The 17,043-nt window shown below is 43.3% G+C and overlaps 1 protein-coding gene and 1 non-coding gene across 3 annotated transcripts in view; one reads left to right on the plus strand and one right to left on the minus strand.

Annotated features, from left to right (window-relative positions):
- The window catches only part of RSU1 (Ras suppressor protein 1), a 133,127-nt gene that overhangs the window by 78,501 nt on the left and 37,583 nt on the right, over nucleotides 1-17,043 (minus strand). For both annotated transcript variants that reach the window (XM_056519173.1, XM_056519172.1), the window contains exons 6-7: nucleotides 16,474-16,556; nucleotides 15,435-15,549 (exon numbers count right to left, since the gene is read on the minus strand). In XM_056519173.1, coding sequence (XP_056375148.1) covers nucleotides 15,435-15,549; nucleotides 16,474-16,556 — 198 coding nt within the window. The remainder of the gene's footprint in view (nucleotides 1-15,434; nucleotides 15,550-16,473; nucleotides 16,557-17,043) is intronic.
- LOC130275195 (U2 spliceosomal RNA) lies at nucleotides 6,456-6,646 on the plus strand. The gene has a single exon (XR_008844691.1). It is a non-coding gene; the product is annotated as a U2 spliceosomal RNA (small nuclear RNA).

The raw sequence follows: 17,043 nt of genomic DNA on the forward strand, positions 1-17,043 counted from the left end.
ATTAATGTAATATTCCGCACCCGCCTAAGTAACTAAATTCCAGTTTTATTAAAGGTTAAGTCAGGGATCAGAGCAAACACGTGTCTCACAACCTAGAAGCAAGCAATATGTAAAATTAGGATGGGGCCGAGCACGTCCCTAAATGTTGCTTTTTACCCCGGGGCTTTGTATTTTTTATTACTTTGGAGCTGGGAGTTAAGGCTCAGGGATGCGAATAGTGGAGAAAAGGAATATTAGAAAAAAAAAAGGGCAGAAAACAAAGAAAAGAAAAATATCTATATTTATGTCTATCTATATTGCATACAGTCACATACACAGATACATGCAAACAGCTGCATAACAACAAACAGATATAATAAGATCACATACCGTATTTTTCGCCGTATAAGACGCACTTTTTCTTCCCCAAAACTGGGGGGGGGGGGAAGTTGGTGCGTCTTATACAGCGAATACACATTAAAACCCTGTCCTATCAGGTCGGACCCGGCGGCCATCAACGGCCGGGACCCGCGACTAATACAGGACATCACCAATCGCGGTGATGCCCTGTATTAACCCTTCAGACGTGGCGATCAAAGCTGACCACCGCGTCTGAAGGGAAAGCGACACTAACCCGGCTGCACCGGGAGGGACCTTACCTTGCATGGCCGGCGCTCTCCTTCGTCGTCATCACGTCGTCACGCATGCCGTCCCATCATCCAATAGGAGCGGCGTGCGTAGCGAGGTGATGGCGGCGACGGACAGCGAGGATACCGGGCTGCAGAGACGTTCCGGAGTGACTGGGACACCCCGGGGACGCGGCGACAGCGATGGAGGGCGACATCCAGGGCAGCGGTGACGGGTCCGGAGCGGCGGGGACACGTGAGTATTACCTCCTATACCATTGGTCTTCAACCTGCGGACCTCCAGATGTTGCAAAACTACAACTCCTGGCAAGCCCGTACAGCCAAGGGCTGTCCGGGCATGCTGGGAGTTGTAGTTTTGCAACATCTGGAGGTCCGCTGGTTGAAGATCACTGTCCTATACTTTACATTGTATTCTAGATTTTTCTCCTTTAAAATTGGGTGCGTCTTATATGCCGGAGCGTCCTATATGGCGAAAAATACGGTACTATGTCTTTTACAAACCAATTGGTTCAGCAGTAAAAACAAAGATCTGCTGTAAATATACAACGTCAATATTAAAGGTTAAAAAAAAGCTGTGTAATTTGTAAAATGCAGTTATGTGGGCCGAACAGACCCCTATCAATCACTAGATATAGCCGAGTGACGCATTATAACCCCCCCCCCCCCCCCCCTTGTAAGGCATTTAATCACTGACGGGGCCATACACTATAATACAGCCAGTCTCCTGCAATGACCGCTAGGCCGGGGACTAAAGCTCGCTGCTAAGATCAGTGGGGGTCTCAGTGATCAAAATAGTAACACTTTAAAGGGGTTGTCTGGTGAGATAAACTAGTGTTCTGGCACTTGAAAGGGGTACTCAACTGGCCAGAGTTCGGAATATTTAGTTCCGAACGCTGGCCAGTGGAATACCCCTTTTAAGTGCCAGAACACTAGTTTATCTCACCAGACAACCCCTTTTAAGTCTTTAGTTTTCGCGTTGCGGGGGTCGGTCACACCCCTTATGACATCACGCCCCTTCAATGCAAGTCTATGGGAACGCAAGTCTATGGGCCAGTGTTCCATTTTGTTCCGAACGCTGGCCAGTGGAGTACCCATTTTAAAGGGGTACTCCGGTGGAAAACTTTTTTTTTTTTAAATCAACTGGTGCCAGAAAGTTAAACAGATTTGTAAATTCTTAATCCTTCCAGTACTAATCAGCTGCCGAATACTACAGAGGAAATTCTTTTCTTTTTGGGACACAGTACTCTATGCTGACATCACGACCACATTGCTCTCTGCTGACATCTCTGTCCATTTTAAGAACTGTCCAGAGCAGCATATGTTTTCCATGGGGATTTTCTCCTATTCTGGACAGTTCTTAAAATGGACAGAGATGTCAGCAGAGAGCACTGTGGTCATGATGTCAGCAGAGAGCTCTGTGTTCTGTTCCAAAAAGTTAAGAATGTCCTCTGTAGTATTCAGCAGCTAATAAGTACTGGAAGGATTAATATTTTTTAATAGAAGTAATTTACAAATCTGTTTAAACTTTCTGGCACCAGTTGGTTAAAAAAAAAAAAAAAGTTTTCCACCGAAGTACCCCTTTAAGTGCCAGAACACTAGTTTATCTCACCAGACAACCCTTTTAAAGTCTTTAGTCTTCACGTTGCGGGGGTCGGTCACGCCCCTCGTGACATCACACCCACGCCCCCTCAATGCAAGTCTATGGGAGGGGGCGTCACGCCCCCTCCCATAGACTTGTATTGAGGGGGCGTGGGCATGACGTCCGATTGCTGGCCAGAGGAGTACCCCTTTAATGGATCCTGCTGATCTCTATTTCCTGGTCCTTTCTTGACAGACAGGAAACACTCAAATTCCAGTGCTGTCAATGGAGACGGTGCATTTCCGATCGTACCCCGGGCCAGCAGAACATGCACATTTGTGGAGTTCCGCAAATTTTCCCCTGTGTGAGCATAGTCTAAGAACGATAGTCCAAACAGTAGCAGATAACTTATCTTCCGAGTATCAGAAGAACTACATATGCAAAGCCAAATTCCGAGGAATAAACAGCAGCACAAACACATGCAAAATCAATCACAAATCGACTACATAAAATATTCAAGATCACAGGAAAGGTCGTGTGAATCATTACAGGCAGCCTGGCAGGATTGTGGTAATACATTATTTCTATAAAACAATAAAGAGAGAAAAGATTAAAAAGCTAAAGACCAAGTGGAGATGAGCAAATGAATGCGGAGCGGAGCCATCATTTAACTTCTCTAATCAACAATCAATCATCGCTAAAGAGGCTGTAATCTGGTGACGGAGCCGCCCGCCGGTATGATGGACTCAAGTGCTCACGTCTTGTGACTCATGAGCAATGGTGGAGAAGGAGAGAAGGTGAGAGAGGAGGACAGAATAAGATGGCTTTATTCTAGATCATACAACTTCACATACAAAGGGCCGAGGAATCAAGGAGGGTCAAAACGAAAAGAAACAAGATAAGTGTACGATTGAGTAGGGTCCGACCACTGGGGCCTCTAATGATCTCAAGAAGAGTTTTAAATTCCAATATTCATCAAACAAGTAGAAGAACGAAAGGATGCACTCACCTGGGATTCTTGGAGATAGAAGAATTTATCGAGTCATCGGTGTGTGACACAGGCGGGTAGGCGCAGAGGAGAGACCTCACAGCGACAGGCTGTTTCCTGCGCACAAGGCGCACTTCTTCGGGCTGCTAATAGCAGCCCGAAGAAGTGCGCCTTGTGCGCAGGAAACAGCCTGTCGCTGTGAGGTCTCTCCTCTGCGCCTACCCGCCTGTGTGACACACCGATGACTCAATAAAGTCTTCTATCTCCAAGAATCCCGGGTGAGTGCATCCTTTCGTTCTTCTACTTGTTTGATGAATATTGGCTTCCGCTCTTTCTGGATTGAACCCCCGGCACCACAGTGAACGTGTGAACAGGGATAGACTTTTCTATAGGGACTGGTCTTAGTCTTGGGCAGCAGTGCCGGACTACACTTTCTACGTTTGCCGAGTTTTAAATTCCGTAGCCAGTGACTACCGATTCATTATAAATAGAGATTCAGGACCTCCATTCTCGACATTGCATGCTGTTATTGCTCTGACCCCCCCAAGTTCAAACATTCATCTCCAATCCTGTGTATAGGGTGAAGGGTTGATAGTGGGACAACCAGTTTTAGGGACTATGGGGGAGATTTATTAAAACCTGTGCAAAGGAAAAGTTGCCCAGTTGCCCATAGCAACCAATCAGATTGCTTCTTTCATTTTTAACAAGGCCTCTGTAAAATGAAAGAAGCTAGCCGATTGGTTGCTATGGGCAACTGGGCAACTTTTCCTTTGCACAGGTTTTGATAAATCTCCCCCTATATGCTTCTCAGGTTATGCTCACACGTTCAGAGCCTACGTAAAAAGGTATACATCAGAAAACATACCAATTCACCAACGAATACCTCCGATAGAAGGTAGTGATAAAGCGTACAGACATACTGGCCCGATGGAGGCCGGAAAGCTCACTCTCTTGATCTGTGCAAGTAAATGGAGGCATATGAATATGTTTGGTATATACTCTAGGAGCATTTCAATAATGTATACATCAAATGCAGGCTCTAAGTGTAACGTCACCTAAAGGGGTACTGCAGCAAAAAGTAACTAATCCACTAAGAGTGTTGTGTAGGTTTCTTTGTGGGTTTTAATTCCCTACAATTTATTTTCCACGGTATTTACTAAGGTTTCCCTACATTTTCCACTTTCCCTACATTTTGCTTTTTTTTTTTTTACACATGCTCTGATCTGTAGTGTTTTCCTCAGCTCAAATCCACCACATTTTATGTGAAAAACTTAGTAAATATGTTGGGTTTTTGTAAAAATGTCAGGAACACGCCCCTTTTCTGAGACCACACCCCATTTCCCCCGCGGTCACGCCCCTTTTTCAGGGTTTCTCAGCAAAATGGAGAGTTAGTTGGGGTTTTTTGCGACAGAATCTGGCGCACAACCAGACAAAACATGTCGGGTTTGCAATAGTAAATGAGGGCCAATGTGCGTGCCGGCCTCAGCAAATTCCTCTCAGAAATCCAAGGTCTGGTTAGGGGGTTGCAGGGGTTCCCAGAGGTCAGACCCCCGCAGCTGTCAATTATCCCCTATCCGGTGGATAGGAGATCAGTTACTTTTGCACTGCAGTTCCATTTTAAAGAGGTATTCCCATTCAGCCATCTATGGTTCATCAACAGGACATGGCAGATATGTTTGATAGACGAGGGTCTTACTACTGAAGCCTCCACTTTTGTCAAAAACAAGGGTCTCTCGACACCTGTCCCACCTGAAAGGGTGGCTCCCGGCTGCATCCTGTGGATATTGCACTAAAGAAAAAAAATACACAACATAGCGCACACACCCACAGTTTACAAAAGCAGACAATACAATTAAAAACATTTAAAAAAAGGCCCAAAATGGCCACCTGCAGGTGGCCATTTGGGCCTTTTTTAAATGTTTTTAATTGTATTGTCTGCTATTGTAAACTATTTGTATGTGTAAAATAAAGACTATTTTCTTGGTACATATATTGTGGGTGTGCGCTATGTTGCGTATTTCTTTTCTTTGGTGCAGTGTTCATATTTGGTACGAACAGTAGCACCCCTTGTCGGTTTATGGTAGCTGAGCCCACTCATTTGAGTGTGTGTAGCATCCTGTGGGTATGACAAAAAGCCTACACACAGAGACGAATTACAGATCTATGAAATCTATATGCCTATACTACACTGTAGTAGATTCATACGGGGAGATTTATCAAAACCTGTCCAGAGGAAAAGTTGTCCAGTTGCCCATACCAACCAATCAGATCGCTTCTTTCATTTTGCAGAGGCCTTGTTAAAAATGAAAGAAGCGATCTGATTGGTTGCTATGGCCAACCGGACAACTTTTCCTCTAGACAGGTTTTGATAAATCTCCCCCCATAGTGAGGAAAAAAGGTGGAGGAGAGAATACAGTCCCGTATGTAGGTACCACCCGGGACTCGTCGGGACTTAGTGTGATGCCATATGTTCTCTGTGCACAAAGCAAAGAGACCTTCAGATATCACTGACCACAGAGCTAAAGATGGGGGAGGGATATCTGAATATCGACAGCTTGTTATACCTTCTAAACACAATTATTTGACAACCACTTGAGAGTGATACATTGTGGAGTGATAGAAAAGGGATATGTTTTGCTGGAGGTCACAATCCATCATTTCGCCATCGCTATAACGTCAGAAAAAGTACTTGGGCTTCATCAATAAAAATTGTTAATGCAGACGTGATGCGCAGCCTAATGGATCATGAACCATCACTACTTGAGACGCTTAGTCTACTCGGTTATGGATGGCTATGTATAATAGAGCGGACTAGTGACAGTACCGTGTAATGATATTACATAATCTGATCAAGACGGGAGCAATCCCATCACTCACAGCGGATGCAGCCTCTACTCGTGGTGGTGGCCACCATTTTACCATTCTAACTGCTGTGTGGTAACAAATCTGTACAGCGTATTCTGCAAACAATGGCACTAATTTTCTATTGTAAAGCCGACATGTTTTGTCAGGTTGTGCGCCAGAGAGTCTGTCTGCGCCAGAAATGAAAAAGACCTGACCAACTCTCCATTTTACTGTGGGAAATAAAAAAAAAAGGGAGCATGGTCATCACAGAAATGGGCATGACCACATATGCCCAACCATTTATTTTTTATTTTTACCAAAACCTTACATATTTATTAAGGTTTCCACAGAAAATATGATGGATTTGAGCTGAGGAAAACCCTAAAAATCAGAGCAGGTATAAAAAATAAATAAATAAATCGCTTCTCGGCCTTTTGGCTAAGATCAAGTGTAGTATCTGTTCTTATCAGTTTAATAGCTGATACGTCCCCTATCTGGGGACGATATATTAAATGGATTTTTGAGAACGGGGGCCGATTTCAAAGCTTGCTTCCGTCGCCCTATGCATTGACCCGATATGGCAGTATCTTTGGGTACAGTGAACCAAAAAAAATTAAAAAGAAAAAAAAAAAAACACAACATGTAGGGAAAAGTGCAAACTGTAGAGAAACCTTAGTAAATACAGTGGAAAAAAATTGTAGGGAATTAAAACACACATATAAAACTAAACAACACTCTTAGTAAATCAGGGCCAATATGTATCTCTGGGGTCTGTATTTATGGGCTCTTTTATGAGAATTGTATTTATGGGGATCTGGGTCTGAATTTATATAATTAGACTGTAATAATTTAGAGGGTCTTGTTTGGGGTCAGTTTTTATTTAGGTGATCAAGTCAGTAATTTGTGCCTGTTTTAAGGGGAGCTAGAGATTGGAATAGCTCTAGAGGGTCTTTATTTATTTAAAGAGTACCTGTCACCAAATAAAATTTTTAATATAGTGTTCCTTGTGTAATTAGCAGACACTTTCCCATTCACGTGCTTTTAAAATTATCAACATAAATATGTTTAAAATGTAATAGGATAATCAGCCACTAGGTGGCTCTGTTTTGTTCCCTGCCACAATTAATACAGTGAGTTTGGTCTCCTCCTGGCCTGGCAGGAGACCAAACTCAGGAAGTGCTTCCCTGCACTGAGCTTGATTGACAGCTGCACATTAACCTCACTGAAAACTGCACAGACTGAAAGCTGCAAATAGCCTCACCGAAAGATACACAGAGCTTTAGGTCTTCTATTCATAACAGCACTGCAAACATGTGAGGGTGGAAGTGGTCCCCCAGCAGGCTTCAGTGATGCCATGCCTGCTGGGAAACGCCCACTTTTTTCTGCTGGGAGATTGCACTATGTGAGCAAGAAGAACAGTAAGATACACAGCTTTTTAAAGCTTAGAAAAAAATTTTAAGGGTGGGAGTAGTGTTAGGAGTAGTTAGGGAACATAGCCTGAATTAGTTTAGAAAAGTTTATTTGGTGACAGGTACTTTTTAAAGAGTTTGATCTGGGGTCTTTATTTATTTCATGGTCTCATCTGGGGTCCATTCATTTTGGGATCTGGTCTGGGATTAGAAATAATTTAGGTGTCTGGTCTTGGGTATGAGTTCATATTGGTTTCTAGCAAAGACCGAAGTAAAGGGGACTTTCTGCTTCCACCAGTGATCCTCTGTGACCTGTGGCTTAGCCCAGCATCAACTATTCTATTTATATCCAGCGCCACCACTTAAGCATTTCACAGATTTCATTGAAAATAAATGGACTGTTAAGGTAAAGACTGCAAGTTTTGGGTCCTCCAGAGCGAGAGAAGCTCTTTGTAGTCGCTCTCAGCCCTGTTTAATAACAAATTATTTACATAGGGCTCTTGGTTTCAGGGGGTTGTACATAGAATAGGGGTTTAAAGTACATTTCATAACACAAACGCGAGTACAATGAATGCGAAATAGAGAAAATTACAACAGACTGATATAGAGGGAGAGAGGGCTCTGCCCGAGAGGGCTAACAATCTTAAAGGAAGGATCCTACCTAGTAGAATTGTCTCATTTTCTCTTTGAAACTGGATTTTCTAAGCAATACAACCTTTTGTAACTTCACGCCTATTTATTTTGTCTCGTAAAATTTCATGCTATTGTATATGAAAAACAAACGTCAAATTATCAGACTTTCAGAAATATTAGATAACTAATAGAACTTCACTGCATTAGGTTTCCATATCATAAAAAAACTACCAAGTTACAATCCATAGAACTACAGTGGTCCCTCAAGTTACAATATTAATCGGTTCCAGGACAACCATTGTAGGTTGAAACCATTGTATGTTGAGACCATAACTCTATGTAAACCTGGTAATTGGTTCTAAAGCCACCAAAATGTCATCCAAAATAGGAAAAAGTGAGGATTAAACAAAAATAAGTAGATAACTAATATAGATAAAGCAAATCCTTACATAAAAAAAGATAGAAAAATCAGCTGGGAGCTGTAATCACTGTCTATGTAGAGGACAGGAGCTTCTTCAGGGTCCTGTACAGTACACAGTGTCCCAAAAAAGTTAAATGGAGCCGCCCTCACCTGGTGTCCAAAGGAGCAGTTAACTCTGTCACAGGTAAAGAGTACAAAACATGTAATACCTCCCTGTACTGTAGGGGGCACTATCAGAAAGGAATTGAGTGCATTGGTAATACGGGGGTTTTACCAGTGAAATGTCCATTCTGATTGGTCAGTTCTTTCAGCCATTGACACGTTTCGCAGATCTGGACTGTCCGTAGCAAGGTTACAAGTTACAATGGTCTAGGCCATTGTAAGTTGAGGGATCACTGTAAATACAAAATGAAGGTTCAAGTCTACATTGTCCCTCAGCTGCCCCATCCAATGGATCGCTTAATATACGGCACAGGATCTATAATTCTGTATTTGACAAGAAATCACCCAATGGTTTCACAGATCTCGGCTTTCATCTTCCTGAGATTCGTTGTTACTCAAAAGAAAAAAAAACAGAAAAGGACTTGTAGAGAGGAAACGTTTCAGTGTAACATTCCCTCAATCCAACCTCATTAAACAGACGGAGATGAACGTGCGTTGCGGATCCTGTCATTTCGTTTTATTGTTCTACAGTAAAAATGAACTTGTGCAAATTGGACTCATTCTACAAGTCTGGAGAACCAGAGAGAGCTGCGGCAAAGCTTCCCTGCGCATAAGGAAGTGCCTTCCCCGCCCTGTAAAACAACAAAGACTGGAGGCCTCTGTAGTCTGTGACTATGGGGACTACTTTACAAGGGGTTTTCCTTTAAAGGAGTACTCCACTGCTCAGCGTTTGGAACAAACTATTCCGAACACTGGACCTGGGAGCTGGTCACGTCATAGCCCCGCCCCTTCATGACATTACACCCCGCCCCCTCAATGCAAGTCAATGGGAGGGGGCGTGACGGCCGTCACGCCCCCTCCCATAGACTTGCATTGAGGGGGCGGGCTTGACATCCTGAGGGGGTGGGGCTATGACGTCACGAGCTCCCGGTGCCGGCTCCAGCGTTCTGAACAGTTTGTTCCAAACGCTGAGCAGCGGAGTAACCCTTTAAAGCCAAGTTTGTAGACAAGTTGGGGGAGTACAGATGTGCTGCCTTCTTTAGGTAACATGCCCAACATGTAGAAATAGTCCAAAACTGGTTGACGATTGATCCATCACTATAAAGTTGATGCAGATTAATTCCATTAATTCATAAGTGAACAGCACACTCTGTCAAGTCATAGTTCAAATCTTGATGCATTTTAAGGGAAAAAATTTAATTTCAAATCAACTGGTGCCAGAAAATTAAACAGAGTTGTAAATTAAAAATCTTAATCCTTCCAGTACTTATCAGCTGCTGTATGCTGCATAGGAAGTAGTGTAGTTCTTTACAGTCTGTCCACAGTGCTCTCTGCTTCCACCTCTGTCCATGTCAGGAACTGTCCAGAGCAGGATAAGTTTGCTATGGGGATTTGCTCCTGCTCTGGACAGTTCCTGACATGGACAGAGGTAGCAGCAGAGGAGCACTGTGGTCAGACTGGAAAGAACTACACAACTTCCTCTGGAGCTTACAGCAGCTGATAAGTACTGGAAGGATTCATATTTTTAAATAGACACAATATCTCTCCACTTTTTATGTCACACATTTGGATAAATTAGTTCCAGAGTATGGATGCCAGAGAAGTAGTCTCACATTCACATCATCGACGTATCCTTTCTAAAAATGTCTATAATCCACCGGCATCAATCTAATGCGTATACTCAGTTTTCGTAGTAAAAATAAATGTCCGGAGCCGCTGCTCTTAAAACTTTACCCAAAATCCCCCGGAATAAAGACATTAACTTCAGAATTTCATGGAGGAAAAAAAACTATATCTTCAGGGCTCCGTAGCACAAAACAGTTCTTAATGGTATTTCAATACATTTCGGAAGGATAATAGGGGACAAAGCTGTGAGCAAACAATGAATGATAAGTTTGGGGAGGGGGGTTCATTCTCTCTTGGCTATCTTTACGGCAGGCAGAGGTCATCGCTGCTCCATCCATTTTGTCCCATAGCCCTCTCAGGGATTGTCGCCATACAGCACTGCCGGTACATTTCCCTCCGTAGTGCCGCAGAAGAGGAACTTTTCAGGCTTTTTTTTTTTTTACAATTCCAAAGGCAAGAAAAGCAAGCGAAACCTCATTAAATTGAAATCTGCGCTCTCATGTGTCATTCACCTCGGAATTATTAGAAGAAATAAACAACTCGCACTAAATAGTCATTTTTAACCCGGCTGTCATTTTTTACCCCGCATCCAATTGTCCCCGAAGCGCCATCGAGAGATGCATCAATGTGCACATCACTTCCTTGGGAAATTCATTGTCCCGGAAAACTGCCGATTCGGAGACGGACAATAAGCAGAACAAAAAATAATGAAATCTGGATGTGACTCTGCGGATCGAGAGAGTGTCATAGCCTATAACGCGGGTTTTCGCTTATCCTTGTGAATTTACTGCAGACAGGATGCGTTATGAATGCACCGGTGGGGGGTGGGGGGGGAGGTTAGTGGCGATGATGCAGTCAGATCTTACGTGCTGCAAACACGGTGGCGTCCTGATGCTACGCACTGTATACGGCGTCATTGACAAAACTGCTGACGGTGCTAAATGAGCGGCATTGATCATGCTAATTGTACCTGTCACGTCTTCGCTCTTCTTTGGGTTGCAGTCTAATTGTTTAACAGTAAGAATGGGAAATGAGACGGCTTTAGCGATTCTCGTATGATTTATACATCTACCTGCGACGTGCTTCTCTGCGAGGAATCGTGAGGGTTTGTATGTATCGCTGTACTGGAGATTAGATTACAAAGGCTGCTGAAGCAGTTTGTAGACCGCAACACCTGCTTCCCTGCATCCGGTCTTCAAATAATTTCTAATATCGGGACGTTCGGGCATAAAAGTTAATATACAAATGTAAATACTGTTCATGTGCATCGGGGGAACGTTAGAGTAGTGGTGGCTGTAAATTATTCCGTGGGTTGGGATCAATAGATTTTGTACCGTAGACATAATAGTTATTGTTACATATCTACAGCTTTATATAAGGTTTTGTCTCTGGGTGTAAAGTATTATAGCTACAAATGTATTACTTTAGACCGGTGTTTCCCAACCAGGGTGCCTCCAGCTGTTGCAAAACTACAACTCCCAGCATGCCCGGACAGCCTACGGCTGGAGTTGTAGTTTTGCAACAGCTGAAGGCACCTTGGTTGGGAAACACTGTTTTGAACAATTGATCAGCTGCAATCTGTAATCTGCTTGATCTCAGACCAGAGAGGTAGATGCCGGGAGACGGACGGAGGCAGGTGAGGGGACCTCCGTCCGCCATTACAGATGATCGGATCGCCGCAGCAGCGCTGCAGGCGATCCGATCATGCATTTTTTTGACCGCACTCCCACAGATGCCGTAATCTGTATTGATCACGGCATCTGAAGGGGTTAATGGCAGACATCCGCATGATCGCAGATGTCGGCCATTATCGGCAGGTCCCTGGCTGCTATTAGCAGCCGGGAACTGCCGCGCATGAAGATGCTCGCGGTCATGTAATGTAAGTGTACGTCCATGTGAGTTACGTACCACCGCACCTGGACGTACATTTACGTCCTGCGTCGTTAAGGGGTTAAAGTGTTCTGTTTCTCTTTGTTTCTCTGCAGCGCCACTACAGGAGAAATGAAACATTACACAACGGAAGAGATTCATTATGCCTCCTTCTTGATTTCTTCAACGGAGGCCAAGAGACCCCTGTTTTACCAAAAGGCGGAGGATCTAGAAGTGGATATGCCATAAATGACAATGGCCTCAAACGCCAATGCATTACCCCTCAGCATCTGCATCCAGATACCAGTGTGAAAGAATGACACGTCACTGTCACGTCTTCAATTCATCATAACAATTTATCCATCAGGACATCACAGCAATGACTGACATCTTGGATTCCAAGTTCTTATGTTACAATGGCCCTCACTTCATTTATAACCAGTGTGTCATACTCCTGGTCTAACACGTGTCACATCCGCCATCACTCGGCCTGTGCTTTATAGATACAAGATCGCCATTAATCATGACTGATCCCTGAATTCATTAACATAAGTCTGAGCTAATTCTCTTCGATGATCAATACAGAGTCTCAGTTCCCATCAGTATTCTGCAAAGACTATGTCTCCGCATGACATCACATTAACTGTTATTAGGTCCTGCAAAGATTATAGTTCAGGATGGTGCCCCCGACACCTCTACCATTTGTAGGACTTCACTTTATTGGTGGTGATCTGTCCCGCCACGATCATATCACGGGGCATTTCAACAGAAAAATGTGTTGCACTATAGTCAAGAATTGTGTTAAACCCTTCCACCATAGCCAGTTAGGGCTTTTAAGGAACATTTTTCAAGAAGAGTTGTAATAAGAAGAGTTGTAATTTTTATTGGAACCACACACACACTTGACATATCTGAATCAAATAAAACGTATCTTGGTCTCATCTGACCACAGGACATGGTTCCAGTAATCCATATCCTTAGTCTCCTTTTCTTCAGCAAATTGTTTGTGGCCCTTTGAAAGGGTTTTTTCTTCCTCGCTACTGCATATCTTTCCAGGACTGGCTAGTCCTGTCCTGTACCCTGGGCTTAGCAGCTGCATCCGGTGGACTATCATCTATACCACTAACCCCATTGTGGGTCTACATGCGAGTTTTTTGCTCGCTCAAGGTGAGCATCCATTACCTACTCTTCGACTAGCCCCCCCCACACCTGTCATCAACGGTATCACACTAGGCGCCTTCCCGTCGGTCTTTCCTTTTTTTGCTCTTTTCAGATTTCTTTAGAAGAGGCTTCCTTCTGGGACCACAGACATTCAGACCAATTTGATGCAGTGTGCGGCAAATGGTCTGAGCACTGACAGACTGACCCCCGACCTCTTCAACCTCTGCAGCAATGCTGGCAGCACTCATACTTCTAATTTGCGAAATCAACCTCTGGATATGACGCTAAGCACATGCACTCAACTTGTTTGGTGAACCATGGTGCGGTCTGTTCTGAGTGAAACCTGTCCTGTGAAACCATTGTATAGTCCTGCCCACCGTCCTGAAGCTCAATTTCAGGGTCTTGGCGATCTTCTTAAAGAGGTACTCCGGTGGAAAACTTTTTTTTTTTTATCAACTGGTGCCAGAAAGATTTGTAAATTACTTCAATAAAAAAAAAATCTTAATCCTTCCAGTACTTATTAGCTGCTGAATACTACAGAGGAAATTATTTTCTTTTTGGAACACAGTGCTCTCTGCTGAAATCTCTGTCCATTTTAGGAACTGTCCAGAGCAGCATATGTTTGCTATGGGGATTTTCTCCTACTCTGGATAGTTCTTAAAATGGACAGAGATGTCAGCAGAGAGCACTGTGCTTGTGATGTCAGCAAAGAGCTCTATGTTCCAAAAAGAAAAGAATTTCATCTGTGGATTAAGATTTTTTTAAAGAAGTAATTTACAAATCTGTTTAACTTTCTGGCACCAGTTGATTTAAAAAAAATAAAAAAAAGTTTTCCACCAGAGTACTCCTTTAAAGCCTAGGCCATCTTCATGTAGAGCAACAGTTCTTTTTTTCCCCCCCGAAAGTTCTTTGCCATGGGGTGCCATGTTGAACTTCCAGTGCCCAGTTTTAGAGAGTGTAAGAGCGATAATGCCAAATGTGAGACACCTGCTCTCCATTCACACCTGAGACTTTGTAACATTAACGAGTCACATTACAACGGAGAGCGAAAATGACTAATTGGGCACAATTTGGATATTTCCACTTAGGGATGCACTCACTTTTGTTGCCACGGTGTAGATAATAATGGCTGTGTGTTAAAGGGGTACTCCGTTGAAAACCTTTTTTCTTTTAAATCAACTGGTGGCAGAAAGTTAAACATATTTGTAAATTACTTCTATTAAAAAATCTTAATCCTTCCAGTACTTATTAGCTGCTGAATGCTACAGAGGAAATTCCTTTCTTTTTGGAACACTGATGACATCACAAGCACAGTGCTCTCTGCTTACATCTCTGTCCATTTTAGCAACCATGCATAGCAGATGTATGCTAAGGGTAGCATGGTGGCTCAGTGGTTAGCACTGCTGCCTTGCAGTGCTGGGGACTTGGGGTCTAATCCCACTAAGGACAACAATAAATAAAGTGTTATTATTATTATTATAATAACGTCAGCAGAGAGAACTGTGCTCGTGATGTCATCAGAGAGCATTCCAAAAAGAAAATAATTTACTCTGTAGTATTCAGCAGCTAATAAGTACTGGAAGGATTAAGATTTTTTAATAGAAGTAATTTACAAATATGTTTAACTTTCTGCCACCAGTTGATTTAAAAGAAAAAAGGTTTTCACCGGAGTACCCCTTTAAGTTATTTTGAGGGGACACAACAATAAACACTGTTATACAGGCTGTGCACTCACTGCCTATGGTGTTCAGCATCTGATGTCTTCGATCGGCGCTCCGATGTCACACTCCATACTCAGGAGTACAGAGCCTCAACGCCAAGGCCAATTGGCTGTGTCGGTCACCTGATGTCCGCAGCTCCTGTAACACCCGAGCGCTGACCGCAGACATGGGGGATCAGCACAGGAACAGAGGTGAAAGTAAGTAAAAAGGTTTGTTTTTTTCAAAGGACAGACAACCCCTATTGGAAAGGGCTGATAGAGACCTGGACGCCACCATGAAATTCTTAGTCATTGTGGTGACCTGGCGCCTGGGATTTGTCTAGCCTTGCAATAACCATATATGTACCTTCAAAATAAACAAGTCATATCTTAACATTTAGCGGCAATGGCACCTACCGAGCTCAGGGGGCAGCACCGTCAGTCTGTTCCCTTGTATGTGCAGCTCCTTCAGCTGAGACAGTTCACCGATCTCTTTGGGTAAGGAAATCAAGTCATTATCCCGCATGCTGATCTTTTTGGGGAAAAAAAGTAATAAACAAAAAGTCACAAAAACTATCAAAGCTGAGATCTGTAACAATACTGCTCTGTATAGGCCTCTTAAACACTGAGCTTGCTGACTATCCGCTAACTCCAAACCTTGTTGCAGTGTTTCCCAACCAGGGTGCATCCAGTTGTTTCAAAACTACAACTCCCAGCATGCCCGGACAGCCTCTGGCTGTCCGGGCATGCTGGGAGTCGTAGTTTTGCAACAGCTGGAGGCACCTTGGTTGGGAAACAGCATTGCGTTCTGTTCACTTAAATCAGTGTTTGCCAACCAGGGTGCCTCCAGCTGTTGCAAAACTACAACTCCCAGCATGCCTGGAGTTGTAGTTTTGCAATAGCTGGAGGCACCTTGGTTGGGAAACACTGATTCAAGTCAACAGGACGCAATGCTGCTACAGTGTTTGCAAGACTGACCCAGCTTTAGCAGTGACTGCGACCAGCCAGCGTTTTATCCAATGACTTCTATGTCTATACAAGGGATATGGCGCTCAACATCAGAGAAACCAAGATCTGACCACTATAAAGAAGTATTAGGAAATAATCAGCACAAAACATTAAAGCTACTTCTAAAATAGTATTCAAGGGCAAACATTCATTTAAAAATAATAAATTAATTAATAATAAAAATAAATAAAGAATAAAAAATAATAAAAAAATTAATTAATAATGAAAAATAAATAAATAAAATAAAATAAAAAAAAGAAGGCCTGAATACAACATAATGATCGATTCCACTCAGCGCTGGCAGACCGGACAATAGAACTCGGTAGTGCGCTAGTTTATTCCCGAAAAAAATAAACTATGCCTACTTTTCAAATTGACTGGAGTTTACTGTGGGCCTCTGCGAGAGCGAATCGATTTTTTTCCGGGGGAATTTAGATAAATTACTTACTATCTGCAACTTTGTGAGCTTCCCAATATCGGACGGCAGGACTTCAAAATCGTTGTCACTTAGATAGAGAGCACGCAGGGTGGCTGCAAATTAAACAGCAATATATAAGCGGAGTGGCGTGGAGCGCGGCGAGCCGCAGCCCTGATCAATAACACCAGTCAGCTCTGATTAATAACCCTGAGCCGCTGAAAAGCCTCTGACATACCCGGGGCTCACCGTAATAACAAGCAGGTCAAAGGCAGATTTAAAGGCTTATTGTCTGCCCCACATGTACAGGAAAACATCTATATCTTACGGGACTGACACAATTAACAATTTGCGCTGTAGTAAAATGTGGCAGGTTTCGTCGTGCGCTCGGATCACTAGGTGCTTTTATAGACAAAGGAAGCACTTCTATAGCGAAACGGTCGTTGGGGTTTGGTAGGTAACGTCTGGCACCCTGAACACCAATTGATTCCAGTCATGTTGACATTCTGCATATAGGACTTGTGCTGTATTATGGTGTATGCCCCTTTTTTGGTAACATTCCTTAAGGGTACATTCCCACACGGCGTATTTGCTGCGTATTTG

This window comes from Hyla sarda, chromosome 5 (genome assembly GCF_029499605.1).
Source record: "Hyla sarda isolate aHylSar1 chromosome 5, aHylSar1.hap1, whole genome shotgun sequence".
Lineage (NCBI taxonomy): Eukaryota > Metazoa > Chordata > Amphibia > Anura > Hylidae > Hyla > Hyla sarda.